The 17,382-nt window shown below is 53.6% G+C and overlaps 1 protein-coding gene across 1 annotated transcript; it reads right to left on the bottom strand.

Annotated features, from left to right (window-relative positions):
- Window positions 1-1,188: 1,188 nt before the first annotated feature.
- IL10 (interleukin 10) lies at window positions 1,189-5,678 on the bottom strand. The gene is made up of 5 exons (XM_063418362.1): window positions 4,871-5,678; window positions 3,535-3,597; window positions 3,057-3,209; window positions 1,815-1,880; window positions 1,189-1,560 (listed from the first exon to the last, which is right to left on the bottom strand). Exons 1-5 carry the CDS (start codon window positions 5,051-5,053, stop codon window positions 1,468-1,470), a joined length of 558 nt encoding a protein of 185 aa, XP_063274432.1. The 5' UTR covers window positions 5,054-5,678; the 3' UTR covers window positions 1,189-1,467.
- Between the last annotated feature and the right edge of the window lie 11,704 nt (window positions 5,679-17,382).

Raw genomic sequence — 17,382 nt, 5'->3', positions numbered from 1 at the left:
TCATCAAGGAATCTTTATTAGCAAAAATAAAGGATTTCTTTCTGTACAGATAAATAGGAAAAGTCCACCCAGCCACAGAACCCGTGAGAAGAGCTGAGGTCGTCCCTGGCTCCAGGGCTGTCCTTGCCTCTCCCACAGCATCGAAGGGGTTTGGAGGGACAAAACAAGCACAGAGTTGGCTCAAGGGGAGCCTAAGCCCTGGTAAGAAGCTTAATTTAAGTTTTACAGTCTTTGGCTGCCCTTGAGCCCGAGGAGCAGCGACCTGTGGAGCAGCACTCCTGGATTTGCAGTTGGATATTCCGGATTGTCCGATTCCCCTGGGGCAGGCTGCCACCAGCAATGTCCACAAAGAGCAAATCCGGAGTAAATAAATCCAGAGTAAATAAATTCGGAGTAAATAACCTCTCCTCTCACAGCAAACACCAAACTGGCAGCGTTTCATCAGCTGGGGGCCCTTCCACTTCTAAATATTAGAAGTAAAACTTCTCCTGTGGCGTTTTCCCCTGGCTCAGCCGGGGTGAGAATTCAGCCCCTTTTGGGGCACCCAAAGCTGCTCCCGCTGCTCGTGGGGATTAAAAACCCAATCCCACCATCAGCGCGGGAGCAGCTCCCTGGATTTGAATGCAAATTACCCGAGCCACCTTAAAATGGTGGTTAATTAAAAATCCTCTAACTTCTAAAAGAAAAGTGACAGCAGTGAAACAGCGACTAAAACCCAATCAGAGACTGGACAATAGTAAGGTTAATTTTGGAAAGTGCAGAGTGGCCAACACAGCAGCTCTGGAGGGCAGACACTGAGCAATATTTAAGTCAGGCTCTATTAGAACCAAACATTTCATTCCTATCACTAATTTTTTAAATTTTTAATTTTAATATTACTAATATTACTACTTAAATATTAATAATTTTAAAACTCTGGTCCAATCTACAGGCTGGAGTCTAAAGTGGAGTCAACCAAGCTGTAGCTGTGGCTTTTTCTCCTCCTAAAGGTAAAACCACCTGATTGAATTAATAAATAGAGATATAGGACATGAGTAGAGGGTCATTTGCCTAAAATTAAATTTTGTCGAGCTCAGAGCTGGCCTTGCTCCTCATCAGGAGTGGAATTCACTTGGGATAAGCTCAGCTCATCGTCTGCCCTCTAGAAAAATGCTGCTTTGGGTGTTTTGAAGCTATGAATAAAATAGCACTGCGATAAACCATATTAAAATACTGAACAATAAATAGTAATTTACAAGCTCACCATTCAAAACATACTGTAAACATCAACACTGAGGTATTAGAAGTAATAAATAATAAATTCAACTATTAAAAAAATAACTCTTAAATACAATATTAAGCTGGAAGTTATTGACCTGCAGCTCTTGACCTGAACCTTGAGATAACTTAATTTGAGCTCTTGCAGCCTAAAGTGATTTTGAACAAGTAGCAGGATCTGGTGTGGAAAATGCAGACGCAGGGGTGATCTCAGTTCCTTCTCTTCATTGTTAAATATTTTTCGATGTAGTTGATGAAGATGTCAAACTCCCCCATGGCCTTGTAGATCCCGTTGCTGTTCATCTGCAGGGAGAGCCGGCTGTGTTCAGTGTGGCTGCCACAGACTGTGATGGGATTTTGCCTGCACAAATCCCCCTTCCGTGGGCACCCCCAGCTCCCCTGCCCAATCCCCTGGGGATTCCAGAGCTCCCTCCCTTCACCCATCGCTCTCTGGATTCCTCTGCTGCCAGGTTTTGTGTGATTTAAGAGTTTTTTGGATCCTCTTCTCCCCTCTAAGGTTTCTGCCCTGCCAGCCCAGCCCCTGCCCGTGGCCTTACCTTGGTGAAGGTCTCCTTGATGCTCTTCATGCTCTTGCTCCTGTCCTCGCACGTGAAGAATTTGTGCTGCAAAGGGACACAAAGGGACACGAGCCTCAGCCCCAGGGCTTCCTCCCCAGCCCCAGGTGTGGCTGTCCCCTCCTCCTGTCCCTTTGTGGCCACAGGGCAGTAATTCCAGCTGGTTCTCACCTGATGGAAGGAGCCTGGAGTGACCCCAGCCTGGGCTCTCAGCCTGTCCCCAGCCCTGTGTCCCTGCTGCCACCCCAGGGGACACCAGCTCCTGGGGTGGGACAGGGTTTGTCCCACCTGCCTGCAGTGAGGGGCTCACGGCCACACCAGGTGTGACTTCAGCAGCTCCAACACCCAGGCAAGGGACAGATCCTGCCCTCCTTTGTCTCCTCAGGCAGGCTCTGATTTGCAGGGTTGGCTGCATGTAACGCTCCTGCATCCCATCCCTGAGCTGAGGAGAGCTCAAACCCACCCTGGAGCCTGCCTGGATCCCTGCATCCCATCCCTGAGCTGAGGAAAGCTCAAACCCACCCTGGAGCCTGCCTGGATCCCTGCTCCATCATCCCTGAGCTGAGGAGAGCAAAACCCACCCTGGAGCCTGCCTGGATCCCTGCTCCATCATCCCTGAGCTGAGGAGAGCAAAACCCACCCTGGAGCCTGCCTGAGTCCCTGCTCCTGCATCATCCCTGAGCTGAGGAGAGACACAAACCCACCCTGGAGCCTGCCTGGATCCCTGCATCCCATCCCTGAGCTGAGGTGAGCACAAACCCACCCTGGAGCCTGCCTGGATCCCTGCATCCCATCCCTGAGCTGAGGTGAGCACAAACCCACCCTGGAGCCTGCCTGGATCCCTGCTCCATCATCCCTGAGCTGAGGAGAGCTCAAACCCACCCTGGAGCCTGCCTGGATCCCTGCTCCATCATCCCTGAGCTGAGGTGAGCACAAACCCACCCTGGAGCCTGCCTGGATCCCTGCATCCCATCCCTGAGCTGAGGAGAGCTCAAACCCACCCTGGAGCCTGTCTGGGTCCCTGCTCCATCATCCCTGAGCTGAGGAGAGACACAAACCCACCCTGGAGCCTGCCTGGATCCCTGCATCCCATCCCTGAGCTGAGGAGAGCAAAACCCACCCTGGAGCCTGCCTGGATCCCTGCTCCTGCCCCCCAGACCTGCCCTGCCCCTGGACACCCCCTGCCCGCCCGGCAGGGTCCCGGTGCTGCTGAGCCCCACTCACACAGCGCCTCATCATGGCTCGCAGGCTCAGCAGGAGGTTGCCCAGGTCGCCCACGCTGTGCTGGTGCTGGGTGCTGCTCCTCATGGCGCTGGGCAGCACCTCCTCCATGTAGAATCCCATCATCTCCGACACCGACTGGCAGCCCAGGCTCCCCTGGGGACAGCGGGGGAAAGAGGGTTGGGGACAGCCACCAGAGCTGGGGGTGGGCTTGGACAAACCAGAGATGGGCTTGGGTTTGGACAAAGCAGAGATGGGTTTGGGGGTTTGGACAATCCAGACCTGGGTGTGGGGGCAGTGCTGGCCGCAGCGGGAGCCGGTGCCAGCCCCGCCACAGCCACACGTGTCCCTGCAGGGTGGCACAGCCAGCCTGGCGTGACAGCAGCACATGCCCCAGACTCCAGCCAGCTTCCCCTTCTTATGAAACGCCTGCCCAAGGATGGGGAAGGAGGAGGAAGTCGCAGGGGAATGAGATTCTTACCTTGAATTCCTCCAGCAGGTCAGAGCTGAGCAGTTGGATGCTGAGGTCCTCATCCTTTGATTGCTGGGGGAGGATGGAATTGAAAAATGAGCTTTTCCAGGCAGGCAGGCAACCCTTTCCATTTGCCCTAACAAATGATCCTTCCCTCGTTTGCATTTAGGGTCTCCCTGCGGCAAAGGGCACCCGGGGGTGAGCAGAGCACAGAGACACCAGGCAGAGGAACACTCTGGTCCACAACCTCACAGCACAAGGGTTGGGTCAGGCCAGCAAGAAAATGAAATCACAACTCTGGTGCCATTGAATTTGTTAATGTGAAACTCCCGGGGCTGCGCTGGAGCCGCTCCCTCTCGCAGGGTGTTGCTGTCTGAGGGTGCTGCTGCAGACAGCAAAGCTCTCCAGAGAGGTTCCAGAGCCCTGGCAGCCCCTGGGAGCCTCCCCAGCCTCTCTGCCAGGGCAGGAGGGCTCAATCCCCCTGGTTTGGTTATCCCTGCAAGCCTCCAGCTGATGGGGAAAACGGGAGTTTGACTCAACTGCAGTGGGATGGGCTGGCACCACCCAAAGCTTTCAAGGCTTAAAAGCTGCCCTGAGAGGTTAAAAATATTCCTTCCCAACGTTACCTGGGAGATTGACAGCCAGCTCTGCACCTGAAATCTTGGCTGGGTTTGTTTGACAAATACAAGCCGTGAGATTAGCTTGAGGTTTAATCTGGAGAATTACCTTGTTTTGTTGCTGAAACGCTTTGATAAGGACTAAAGCAGTAACGGGGCTGTGAGCAGGCACCTCTGGCAGTGCTGAGGCTGTGGCAGATGCTCTGAGAGCATCGAGTGCTGTTTGCTCAGCAGCCCTGAGGCTCCTGATGCTGAGCAGGGACCTTGCACAGGCACCACGAAAGGTGTTCAGTGACTGCTGGGCTCCCCCACTCATAAAAAAACCCTGTGCAGGTTTTGTGGTTCTTTCAAAGAAAAAAAATCTGCAGCGAATATTTCCCTTTTCACCTGGCAGTGGCTTCAGCAGGGCTGGACCTTGTTGCCCCGAAGAAAAAACGATTTCCTTCCTATTAATTCAGTGATTAGCTTGGTTTGCAACATTTCAGGGGAAGCTTGGCTGGAGAGGTTTGCAGAGGTTCATTATGAAATCTCGAGCTCATTAACAATGAAAGTAGGAAGAAAAGCCCGGCAGATTTTCTGTGAGTGAGCAGCGAGACCGCGCTGCTCCTGCTCACCCCCAGCACAACCCAGCAGAATCATCTCTGCCGGGAGGAAGCGCTTCCCCCTCCTCCAGACCCCAGCGCTCCGCCAGAGACGCGAAACGCGACGGCAAAGGCGGCGATACTTACAAAATAATCCCTGATTTCCTCAAACTTGACCCTGAGCTCTTTGAGCTTGGCGGGCAGGAGCTCGGGGAAGCGGAGGCAGGCGGGCTGGGCGCGGGCGGGCGCGGTGCCCAGCAGCAGCAGCAGCAGCAGCAGCAGCAGCAGCAGGGGCAGGGGCAGGGCTGAGCCCCCCGAGCAGCTCCTCATGCTGTGGGGAAGGGCTGCTCCCCTCTCTGCAGCTCCTGGGAGGGTCCCACGGGAGGGCACCAGGCAGATCTGCAGCTGTCACCTTGATGGAGCCCCTCATTTATACTCTCAAAACATCGCTCCATTTCCTCTCCCCATTTCCTGGCGAGCAATATTGGGGTTTTAAGTCATTCATTAAGCCCAAATGTCACTTGGGTTCCCGTCAACTTGGGTTTCCTGTTCTTTGACCCCCCTCCTCTCCTCACACCCCATCAATTTTTTTGTGCTTAGACTCTGCAATTTTTTTTTTTTTTTTTTTACATTGCTTGTTTCTTGTAAATTTAGCTGTGGCTGAGGAGGAAAGCTCCAAAGACACACAAAGAAGCTGAGGTGCTGTATGAGGTTATTTTATTCTATCAGTTCCATTTTTTATTTTTAGATCAATGTTGTATGGGGAAAAAAAAAAGTGTTGCTACTTTTAAATCTCAGTACCAAACCTGCAGCAAGCATCACTCAGCAGAATTGCTTTTCATGAACTGTACAAATTCTCTGTCTCCTCCTTTGGCATTCTAATCTGCAAACACACATCATCACCTGAAATCTTCATTTTTAATTCGTTTGGGTTGGGTTTTTTTTCAATTAATGCACCTGTCAGCTGAAGGCAATGTGAATTTTGCTCAGCCAGCTCAGTTTGTGCTCCCAAATATCAGCTGGATGCCAAGGGGACCAGAGGATCCCAGCAGAGAATTCCAGCCGTGCTCTGGTCCCTTGTGGATCCTCCGGGGCAGGATCAGGATTTGTGCCACCGCTTTGATGCCTGGTCTTAAAATGCATGAGCAGGTCACAAAAATTCATCTCCCAGGCTTTTAAATCTTATTTTGTTTCCTAGAAATGGACACAAGCCGCATCCAAGCAGCAGCGTGTCCTGTCTTAGCTGGACCTATTGTCCCAGCTGAGATAAAAGTGTCCCTTCGGAGCAGCAGAGAATTCCTGTGACGTCTCCCCATTTTCCTCTCTTTTCTCCTCTCTTTCTGTATCTATTTTAGCCCACACCCCCTGCTTCCTTGGGATAAAGATTTCACTTATTTATTCAGGAATTTGGCAGCCAAGAAAGTGAGAGGAGAGATAAATTTGGCTTTTCTGAAATCAGGGGATTTTCTTTGAAATCCCTCATGTTATTTTAAAAGAGCTCCTTCTTCCCAGTAGGGAAGATTCCCTCCATTAGGGAAAAAAATCCCTTAAATTCTTATCTCCTTCATCACAATGATCTTCTTTCAAGTTGACTTTGTGAACCTCGGAGAGGGAATTTATTGCTGGAAAAAAGCTGGAAAAAAATGCAAAGTATTGTTTGTTCCTGCATACTGAGAGTTTTTAACTTTATTTTTAGGAGCAGGAGAGAGGAATGGTTGGCATGCACACGTGTAAGAGCAAAGGGGATGAAACAGCAGCAGCTGGAGAGTCCGAGGCAGGGAAAGTGTGGGATTTTGTGATTTGTTCTCCTTTTTTTTCTGTGGTGTTGCCTCTTCCAGAGGTGAAGGGGAAGCTGCTCCTGGGGAATCCTTGCAGGGACATCAGTGCAGCTGAATCACGGCCTGGGTGATGTTTTTGGTGGCCCATTTTTCTTCCCCATGGGGTTTTTCCCCTTGGCTGTCAGCAGAATTCCTCTGAAAGGAGAAGGGCAGAAAGCTCGGAAAAAATTAATCCTAAACTCAATTCCTCAGGCAGGATCCCACCTTTCCCTGGGATCCCACACGGGGACAGGGTTTTGCTTCTTTTGCATTAATTTGAACCTGCCAGGGGTCAATAAATCTTCAGTGCCAAGATCTGGGTGGCTGCTGGAGCTCCACCAGGGCACGGGAGCTGAACTGTGAGGTTGGATTGTGAAATCCTGGACCCTCAAATCCTGGAGCTGATCCCGCTGCCTTCAGGGGAGGATGGAGAGGAGAGGAGAGGAGAGGAGAGGAGAGGAGAGGAGAGGAGAGGAGAGGAGAGGAGAGGAGAGGAGAGGAGAGGAGAGGAGAGGAGAGGAGAGGAGAAGAAGAGGAGAAGAAGAGGAGAAGAAGAGGAGAAGAAGAGGAGAAGAGAGCAGAACCATCAGGTTGGAAGAGAACTCAAGATCATCAAGTCCAACCCAGCCCTAACACCTCAACTAAACCATGACACCGAGAGCCACATCCAATCTTTCTTTAAACACACCCAGGGATGGTGACTCCACCACGATTCCAGTGGTTTTATCACTCGGTAAAACTTTTTTTTCCTAGCATCTAACCCAGGGGTGTTAGGCAGGCAGGAGCTGGAGCAGCCCCGCGGCGCCGGGAGCCTCCTTCCACCCTGCCCAGCAGCCGAGCGCTCATTTCCACACTCCCCTGCTTCCGAGCCGCCCCGGCTCTCCGTGAAGTCACACCTGAGCCCCGGGCGTGCCCGCCCGCCCCGGGCTCTCCGTGAAGTCACACCTGAGCCCGCCCCGGCTCTCCGTGAAGTCACACCTGAGCCCCGGGGCGTGCCCGCCCGCCCGCCCCGGGCTCTCCGTGAAGTCACACCTGAGCCCCGGGCGTGCCCGCCAGCCCCGGGCTCTCCGTGAGGTCACACCTGAGCCCCGGGCGTGCCCGCCAGCCCCGGGCTCTCCGTGAAGTCCCACCTGAGCCCGCCCCGGCTCTCCGTGAGGTCACACCTGAGCCCCGGGCGTGTCGCGGCTCCCGGTGCCCGCGGTGCCCGCGGTGCCCGGGGCTGGCAGCAGCGTCAGGCGGCCGTGCCCGTTCCGCAGAGGAAGCTGCGGTGCGCTCGGGGCTGTGTTTACCTGCGCTTCCCCCGCCTCGTACGGACCTCGCGGGGCGGTTTTGCTATGACTCAGCCCTGCTGAGCGCTGTGGAAAGGCGGCGGCCGCGCTACTACGCGCCGAGCTTCATCAATGAACAAAACAGCTTTTCCTAAAGAGTGTCCGGGGGCTGCGGGGCTGCGCCTGCAGGAAACAGCTCTGGGCTGTGCCAAGGAGATCGCTTCAGGGAGGAGGGCGCGTTGCTCAAAAGCTTTTCGTGGGCGCTTTTAGCCCAGCTCCCGGCGGCTCCTGACACGGCAGGGTCAGGAGAAATAGCGGGGCAGCAAACGCTGCTCCTGCGCTGGAACAGAGCCCCTGGGCAAACGCTTTCTCCCACAATGGGCCGTGAGGAAAGGCTGGTCCTGGACATGGTTCTGGGCACGGTTTGGGGTTGATGTCCTCAGGGTCCCATCACTGGAGCAGGGTGGCACCTCACCCTGAGAATTGAAGGGGCTTTTCTTATCTCGGCAAGGTTTGATGGGAGAAATTTTTACTTTTTTTTTTTGCCTTCTTGGTCTCTACATTGCTTTTGGACAGAAGGACATTGAGTAGCACCATCCATGGGGGCTTTCACTGTCCCTGGAGGGCTTTCACTGTCCCTGGAGGGCTTTCACTGTCCCTGGAGGGGTTTCAGCATCCCTGGAAGGGTTTCAGCATCTCTGGAGGGGTTTCAGCATCCCTGGAGGGCTTTCAGCATCCCTGGAGGGGTTTCACCGTCTCTGGAGGGGTTTCAGCATCCCTGGAGGGCTTTCACTGTCCCTGGAGGGCTTTCAGCATCCCTGGAGGGGTTTCACCATTCCTGGAGGGGTTTCACCATTCCTGGAGGGGTTTCACCATTCCTGGAGGGGTTTCAGCATCCCTGGAGGTGTCCAGGGAATGCCTGGACAGGGCACTCAGTGCTCTGGTCTGGTGACAAGGCAGGGATCAGTCACAGGTTGGACTCGATGACCTCAGAGGTCTTTCCCAGCCTCAGTGCTCTGTGATTCTGTGATTTTCTGCTCCATCTATTTTGGACATAACTTGGAGGATCCCCTGCATTTCCAGGCCGTCACTGTGGTGTTGTTCTTTCTTTGCTCTGCAGAAATTCCCCATTTCTCATCCCTCCCGATCTGGACGCTCTGCTGCCCGTGACGCTCGTGGGGGAAGTAGGGACGTGCTGGCCTTTCCTTCACCCTGCCTTCACGCCATGGCACTGCCCTCTCAGCAGCCCAGCGCTGATGAGTAACAGTTCCTGCTGAAGCACCAAGTGCTCTGCTTTGTGTTTTTTTAATTTAAGAATTTTTCCAGCTGGCGAGGTGTGACGTTGGATATTTCCCTGGTCAGAATTCGCGGTGTGACTCGCGTCGACATCAACAGGTAAATCCCAAACTTCTCTTTGGAAATTTAACCAATGTCACTGATTAATCTCATCCAAAAATGGGTCATTAATCACGGATTGGTGTCATTGGGGCTTTGATGTGACTTTCAGTGTGACACAGAGAGAGCGTTACATAAGAAGTTCTTAGAAGGTCCAGAACTTCCTCGTGATCCAAATTAAGCTGGAACAGTCTGGAATTGCCACATGAAAGAATCGAGTGCTGGAGACTTCCTCCCCTCTGCAGATTCAGTTTTGGTGATAAAATTAACTGAGAAATAATTGCACTTTTGAATCACACACACAAACCTCCCAGTATCTGCAATTCTGCTGCAGCCTAAGGCAACAGAGACTGAGCAATATCCAAATTTAATACCCCCCTGGAATTCCAGGGTGCCCTCTGCCAACCTAGAAGAGCGAGCTGAGCTTTATTCCCCATTTTCCATGGGTTTTGCCTTTTTAAGCCCCTCTCTGAGGGGTGTGAGGGGTCGTGGGTGGGGTCAGTGATGCTGCCATTATCCACACGGGCTTTTCCCACTCCACAGAGCAAACAGGTGTAGTTATATCCTCATTTCTTTTATTCTCCCCTGAAATCAGCTGTTGACAGGAATTTTATGATGCTCACAGCACTGTCCTTAGAAAAACCAACGGGATCTTGGCACTGGAGCCTCAGGAGTGGGGACTGAGGAACCAAGCGAGGTTTCCTCAGGTGAGTTTCTTTGCAGGCAACAAAAAAGTGTAAAAGTATGCAAAAAACCCCTGAATATATAATCCATTGGCCCAAACATCACTTGCACTGCCTTTTTTCTCTTTTTTTTTTTTTTTTTGAACCTTCTAGAGAAGCAATTTTGAGCAACTCCTGCCCTGAGCAGCTCATTGCACAAGCGCTGCTTTGAGGAGTTTCTTTTCTCTAGTTCTGGTATGACTTTGGGGTGGGGGAATGTGTGGATCTTCTGGAGAACGTTGACTTTGTCATGATTTATCACCAAAACTCTGACCAGCGACTCAAACCCAGCCTATTTATAGTGCTGAGGGGTCATGAGACAGAAACTCCTTATCTCGGTTTGGGCAATCAGAGCGGGCCTGCTCGGAAGCTCTGTGTGACCCCGGGATGAATTTCAGAGCCAGCTTCACTCACTGCCCACAGCAGCACCAGGCCCTGCAGCCAGCACTGCCCTGGCAACCCCCCCGGGGGGTTTTGGGGTGATTTTTGTGTGGTGCTCACACAGAGGGTTTGGAAATCCTGGGGTTTCTGTGCTGCCCCACAAAGCGCAGCCGGGGATGGGGACGGTGGCTCCTCCTCGGAGCTGCAGGGATGCTGCAGCTCCACTGCTCCCTCTCTTACTTTCTGCTGTTTTTTGATTTAAAATGATCCTCCAGATGAGCTTTTCAGAGGTTTCACAGGCTTTTAGAAGTGTTCAGATCCTCCTTCTGTTTTCTCTATTTTTTTACAGAGAGAACCGGTGATCCAACCTCTTTCTCCTGACAGAAACCTGAATATGGAGACCCAAAGAAAATCAGGGAATCACGGAGTGCTGGGAGTTGGAAAGGACTGTGGAGATCATTTATTTCCAGCTCCCTGCTGTGGGGGCAGAAGTTGAGTTATGAAAGCAGTCGAGTTCTATTGAAACCCTGCTGAGCCCAGGTGTCAGCTCCACTCCTGCTCAGAACTGCTCTCCTCGAGCATTTTCAACAATTTCCCTGGGGTTTATCTGTCTGTGGAAGCCTGGGGAAGATTTACTTCATTAACAGCACCGGGCGTTTATGTCTCTGTTTGGTTGTTGCTCTCCCTGTCACTTTGGAGGACGTAACTAGGAAGTGGAAGATGCAGCTGAATGGTGGAAAACCCCTCTCACTGTTTAAAAATAAGAAGATGAAAAAAAAAAAAGAAGAAAAAACATGATCTGAAGCAAACTTCCCCTGCTGTCAGGGAAGGAGGGATGGGAACTTCATCCCCACTCCTCGGCAGTGTCCAGCAGGGTCTGCTGAAAATCCAGAGTCAAATGAAGAGCCCAGATGCTCCCAGTGCCCCTGATTTATTTACACTGATGGCTACAGGGAGGAAATGCTCTGCATTTTCCACAGCCCTCGGTGTCCTTCGAGCTCAGGGGACAGGAGGCCAAGCTGGTGCTCCCCGTGTGTGCCAGGACCAGGCAGAGCTGCCCAGGGGGACTGGAGAAGCTTCTGGAAAAATCAGTCTCACATCAGAACAAGATTTTCCAGGAGTTTACACCTCGAGGCAAACGAACAGCTCCAGTTTTCCTGGTTTTTCCCCTTCCCACAGGAGGTGCTGTCAGCTCAGGCAGGGCTCGGTGGCTGTGACGTGCCAGCCTTCCCTGCTGGTCCCCGGGTGTCCCTCTGTGTGCCCCGGGCCCAGAGCTGGAGCAGAACTCCCCAGGCTCAGTGAATCCATCCCGAAACCAGCGCGGGCTCCTCGGGGTTGTGAAATGGAGAGGGGCAACAAAAACCCAAAACCGAAACCCGGCCGGTTGCGCACGGAGCCACCAGCGAGTTTACTGAAACACAGCTTTCAGTTTTGGTGAAAGCCCAGCCTGGCCGGCTATTGGAGTGATTCATTTGCTCCCTGGATCATTAAAAACCGGAGCTGATAGCAGGCAGCTCTCGGTTTCTCCTTTATTAGGTGTCATTTATTGCCTGCCTGTCAGCGCATTTCACCCTCGGGGCAAACCCAGGGCCGGGGTGGGACTGTCGGGTCCATTGGCTGCTCCAGCCTCAGGCCAAGCCTGGTTTTGCACCAAAAGAGATTTTGGGGACACGGTTTAGGGGTGGTTATGGGGGTGCTGTGGTTGATTGTTGGCTCTGTGATCTCCTCCAAGCTGAGAGATTCTGCATTTTTGTGAAATGCCCGGCGTGCAGCAGCTTTCAGCTCTCCACAAATAGGGATGGGAGGAGGAGGAGAGCTGGGGGTGGGTTTGGGAACCCCAGCAGACCCTCCCCGGAGCCCAGTGCTGGTCCCAGTGGGGTTGGTGCCGCTGGTGGCACCGCTCCTGGAATGCCACGGATGATTCCCTCCCCTTTTTGGGCAAATCTTGAGCTGTTTCACTTTTGGGATGAAAATTTCCCAAGGTCAATTTAATTCTCCCTGAAGTGTGCAGGAGTGAGTCGGGCTCACCCGGGCTGGTCCTTGGCATCACAGAGAGCCAGGACAGGCTGGGTTTGGGCACTCTGGGTGGGCTCACACCGACACAGAGGTGGCAGCTGAAACCCAAGTGCTGGATAGTAAAAAAAAAAAAAAGAAAAGAAGCTTTTTGAGCTGAAATATTTAACACTAAAACCTGAAATATGCATTTCCCTGTGGGGAAGATGCCATTTATGATAACCAAAATATGAGTTCACGTTTTGCCAGAGCAGAGGAAACAATTATCTAACCTTCCACACCCCCCACCTCGGTGACTAAATGAATTTTCTGCAGAACAGCTGTTGATGCTCGAGATCCTCCACCACGCTTTTCCTCTTCCTCAAAGGTGAAAAAAAAGAAAATTAGCTTTTATGATTTTATTTTTTTTTTCAATTTCTTTCCCCTTTCAGGGTGAAATCCTGCCTCAGCAGCCGTGCCAGCAGTGAGTCACGGGGCGAGTGGCACGTCTGTGCTGGGCAGGAGGTGGCACAGGAGGTGGCACAGGAGGTGGCACAGGTGGTGACATTGCTGGGATGTGGCCCTGACCTGGCCAAGGACGCCCACCCGGGACAGGGGGAGCCCAGGGTCACCCCCAGCTCTGGGGTGATGCTCCCTGGGGGACGTGGCACTGTCCCCTCCTGCTGCACCTGGGGACACCCTGGGCTGGGTCTCGGTGTCTGACAAGGGCAGGAAGAGCCCCAGAGGGACAACCAGGGGTGATGCCCTGAATCAGGAGGGTTCAGGGGTTGTTTTGGGGTGAGGGACATTGTTTTGGGGTGAGGGACATTGTTTCGGGGTGAGGGACATTGTTTTGGGGGGAGGGACATTGTTTTGGGGTGAGGGACATTGTTTTGGGGGGAGGGACATTGTTTTGGGGTGAGGGACATTGTTTTGGGGGGGAGGGACATTGTTTTGGGGTGAGGGACATTGTTTCGGGGTGAGGGACATTGTTTCGGGGTGAGGGACATTGTTTTGGGGTGAGGGACATTGTTTTGGGGTGAGGGACATTGTTTTGGGGTGAGGGACATTGTTTTGGGGGGGAGGGACATTGTTTCGGGGTGAGGGACATTGTTTCGGGGTGAGGGACATCGTTTTGGGGTGAGGGACATTGTTTTGGGGTGAGGGACACTTCCCCAGGCTCTCCAAAGGTCCCTGAGCCCCCCAGAGCTGCTCTGCCCATCCTGAAGCTGCTGGGAGCCCTGGGCACTGTGAACCTCTCAGGAAGAATCCTGGAAAGCAGCTGAACTTTTGCTCTGGGTGTCTCCTGGAGCTGAGCTGGCTAAAAATCGCCTTTCCCTGAGGCCAGCCAAGCTCAGCTCCCTATGAGGCAGCACCCAGTGTTTGATTTTCAGAATTATTCGAGTGGTTGTGGCTTGAAACGTGACTGAGGAGAGGGTACAGGCTGTACCTCCCCGGCAGTACCTCCTCACTGAGACTTTTCTGACTCATTTGTCGAGCTTACCGAGAAAAACAATTTTTTTTTTCACTTCTGTCAGCAGCACTGCAGAGCTGGGGCTGGGCGAGGGCAGGGATGGAGCTGGCCCTGGCCAGGCTTTCTGCTCATAATGAGCTGCACTAATTAAGAGAGAGAGGAGCAGCCTGACTGCCAGGGCTGGCGGAGGGAGTTTGCATGCCAGTGCCAAGGTCACGGCAGGAGTGACACCGGGGGTGGCACCTGTAGGGGCTGCTGTGCGTGCCAGGGTTCAGGAGGGCAGTGCCAGATTTGCTCTCCTTCAAACGAGGTTTTGCCTCTGGATTGGAGGGACAGGGATTCCTTGGCAATTAAATACTGATTTCTAAGGAGCTGAGAACTGCGTTTCATCTTTCCACTGACAGCCAGTTACGCAGAGGGCAGGGCTGGCTTGCAAATTACGTCACTTCAGGTGTCAAAGAAATTACTCCAGCGCACAGAAACCAAGTAGAAACATTTTCTTCTGCTGCTGAAAGCGGAATTACAGCTCTTTGGCAGGGGTTTGGGTGAGCTGCAGCATTCTCAGGGCAGGTGCAGCATCCCACAATCATTTTTGTTTCACGTGGCTGAGTTGGTTTTTGCAGCTCTTCTGGAGGAGATCAGGAAGGGTTCCTGAGCCCAGATATTGTTGCTGGATGTTGTTATTAATGCTCAATTCTTCCTTAATGAAAAATTCTGGGAGCATTTCTCTCACTCGAGTTCTCTGGCTCTGGGGACCTGAGAAAAACCATTATCAGGCTCATAACTGAAACTCTGGTTTCCTAAAGCTGCTGTGAAATAGGGGCGATGACAAAGAATGGCAAACCAAGGCCGGGCTGTGGAGTGTTATCAGAACTTCTTAGAGCTCAAAAAGTGCCTTGAAAGGCACTATTGAAACGGGTTCCTTATCACCCCGAGAGTCTTTACTGGAAACCCGGTGTGAAATGTGGTCTGGGACCAGTCCTTGAGAGCGGGGTGCCCTGGGATCACAGCAGCTCCATGACAATTCCTCTAGGGATTTTTTTTTTTCTTTTTTTCTTTGTTTATTTTAAATTTTCTTTTAGTATTTCTTTTTTTTTTTTTAGGATGAAATTAATTATTCGAAATGAATTATTCAAAACGAATTATTGGGAATTAATTCAGCTGTCTGGGGGCAGGCTCAGGACTGCAGCAGCTCCCAGTACCGCCAGTGGGGTGCACAGGGGACGGAGCTGGAGCTGAATTTCCCCCCGTAACCAGCGGGGTGAGTCAGTGCCTGGTCCCTCGCAGTGTCTGGTCCCTGTCACGCTCCCGGGCTCTCCAGGACCGTGTCCTGTGTTAGTCACTGTCCCAAGCCCCTGGTCAGCAGCAGCCCGGCGCTCTCTGCCGCCCTGGGGATGTTTTCTTTTGCCACTGCAGGGCTGAGCATCCTCCCCGCGGCGCCGGGAGCTCCGGGAGGCTCCTTCCTCCCCGGGAGATGCTCCAGGTGCTTCGGGGGATGCTCCCTGCTCCCCTTCAGTGCCCGTGTGCTCACCGCGGGCTGGGCACAGAAATGATTTCTCAGCTGGGTTAGGGACACCCAGGGCTGGCTTTGGCAGGTTGTGCTGGATCCCAGCCCTCCCTGCTGCCCCTGCCTGTTGTTTGGGCTGTCGCTACCCTCGGAGCGCCCTGTCACAACGTGCCTGTCACAAATCCCGAGGGAGGAGCCCTCCCCCGGTGGCCGGAGGGGTTCCCGGGTGAGGAGCGCTCCCCCTGCCCCGTTCCCGGCGCTGCAGCGCCCCGAAAGCTTCACCCGTGCCCGGAGCGCCCGCGGGAGCCAATTCCCGTTTCCCTGCGCTCCTGGGCACTGCTGAGTTTCAGGAATCCCTGCTCCCTCTTTCCCTCTTCCTTCCCAGAGCACAGGAGGGGTGATTCGCTCTTTTGCTGGGGGTGTTTTGGTGACAGCCTCGGGAGAGCCACGCTGGGGCGATTTGCATCCATCCCACGAGCTGATGGTTTGAACTGCCGGAGGGAGGAGGTGGATGGGATTTGGGGAGGAAATTCTCCCCTGGGAGGGTGGGCAGGCCCTGGCACAGGGTGCCCAGAGCAGCTGTGGCTGCCCCTCGACCCCTGGCAGTGCCCAAGGCCAGGCTGGGACGGGGCTTGGATAATCCCGGGACAGTGGGAGGGGTCCCTGCCCATGGGATATGAGATGGTCTGGGGGTGCCTCCCATCCCGGGAGCCCTGCTGGTCCCAGCTCAGCTGCTCTGGAACCGGAGGCTTCTGGCCATCCCCCAGACCTTGGGGTGCTCCATCACCACAGAGGGCAAAACCCCCAAATGAAAACCTCTCTGGGCTGTCCCCACCCCGGTGGGGTTCTCCTCCTCCCTGCCCTTGTGCTGAGGGTCCTGCTGGTTCTTTTGCTTTGCTGAAGGTCGGTGACAGGACAGAGGGGCTGAGGGACACCTGCAGAGATCTGTACAAGGCCCTGCACCCCGCCAATCCAGCACTTCCCTGCTGTTCTGTATCATCCCAGCTTCTCTCCTCCACCTCCTCCACAGCCACATCCCTTCCTTGCCTTGGTTGACCCATCCTGGGCGTCAGTTCAGTTACCATAAGGAAAAAAACAAACAAACAGAAATAAAGGAATCCTTTCATGTCTTCTGCCATTTGCATAATGAGGTAAGAACTCGCTGCTCTTCCCTTGTTTCCTCACCCGGGCTGGGTGTGCACCGGGCTCCCGGGGATGCTGCCGCTTCCTCTGCTTCCAGCAAAACCCTTCCTGCAATTCCAGGCAGGGATCCGGGGGAGGGAGGCAGGGATTGACAGCTCTGTGCAGTCCCAGATCCCTCCAACATCTCAGCCAGGGCAAACCCAGCCCGCTGCAGCCTGGGCCCTGCCCTCGGGCTGATCTGCAGCCCGGTGAGGGAGGCACGGCGGGCACAGCTTCCAGCAACCCTGCGTGCAACACCCCGACCAGCCCGGGCAGAAAATCCCTGCAGCAACCCTGTGCAACGCCCTGACTAGCCTGGGCAGAAAATCCATTTGTCTAGTCCTCCCCTGGTGACAGATCTCAGCTCAAGACTGAGCTCAGTTATCAATTAATTAATTAATCACCCAGCAGCTCCTTGCAGGACAGCCCTGGCCCAAGGCACAGGCAGGAACCCACTCCAGAGGCTGCCTCTGGCATCAGAGGGGTGACTTTGCCACCCCAGTGTCCTCTAAGTCCAGCTCACCACCCCTCCTGGCCCCAGAAACTGCAGGGAGTTCATTTAGCTGCGTGTTTTTGTTTTTTAGACTGAATGAAGCTCTCTCTGAAGGGGTGACAGAAACATCCCAACCAACCTCGGAGCCAGCAGCGCAGGGGTTTGCAGCAGCACTGCCACATCCGTGTGACAGCGTGTCCCAGCTGACAAACCCTGGTTCCCTGGGGACAGCCTGGGGCTGGAATGGTGGCAGGAGAACATGCCTGGTCCTTGGGTCCTCAGTTTTGCTCAGCAGAGAAAGTTTGAGGTGGGATAATTGTGGATGTCACCGTGCCACCGAGATTGGTGACATCCTTGGGGCCTTGGGAAGGGGTCAGTGAGATTCCTGTCCTTCTGCAGGGTGACAGATGGGACTGTGAACAACGATC

The sequence above is a fragment of the Prinia subflava genome, chromosome 23 (genome assembly GCF_021018805.1).
Source record: "Prinia subflava isolate CZ2003 ecotype Zambia chromosome 23, Cam_Psub_1.2, whole genome shotgun sequence".
In the NCBI taxonomy this organism is placed as follows: Eukaryota; Metazoa; Chordata; class Aves; order Passeriformes; family Cisticolidae; genus Prinia; species Prinia subflava.
The sequence above is the reverse complement of the archived record's forward strand: the minus strand, read 5'-3'. Positions and strand labels throughout refer to the sequence as shown.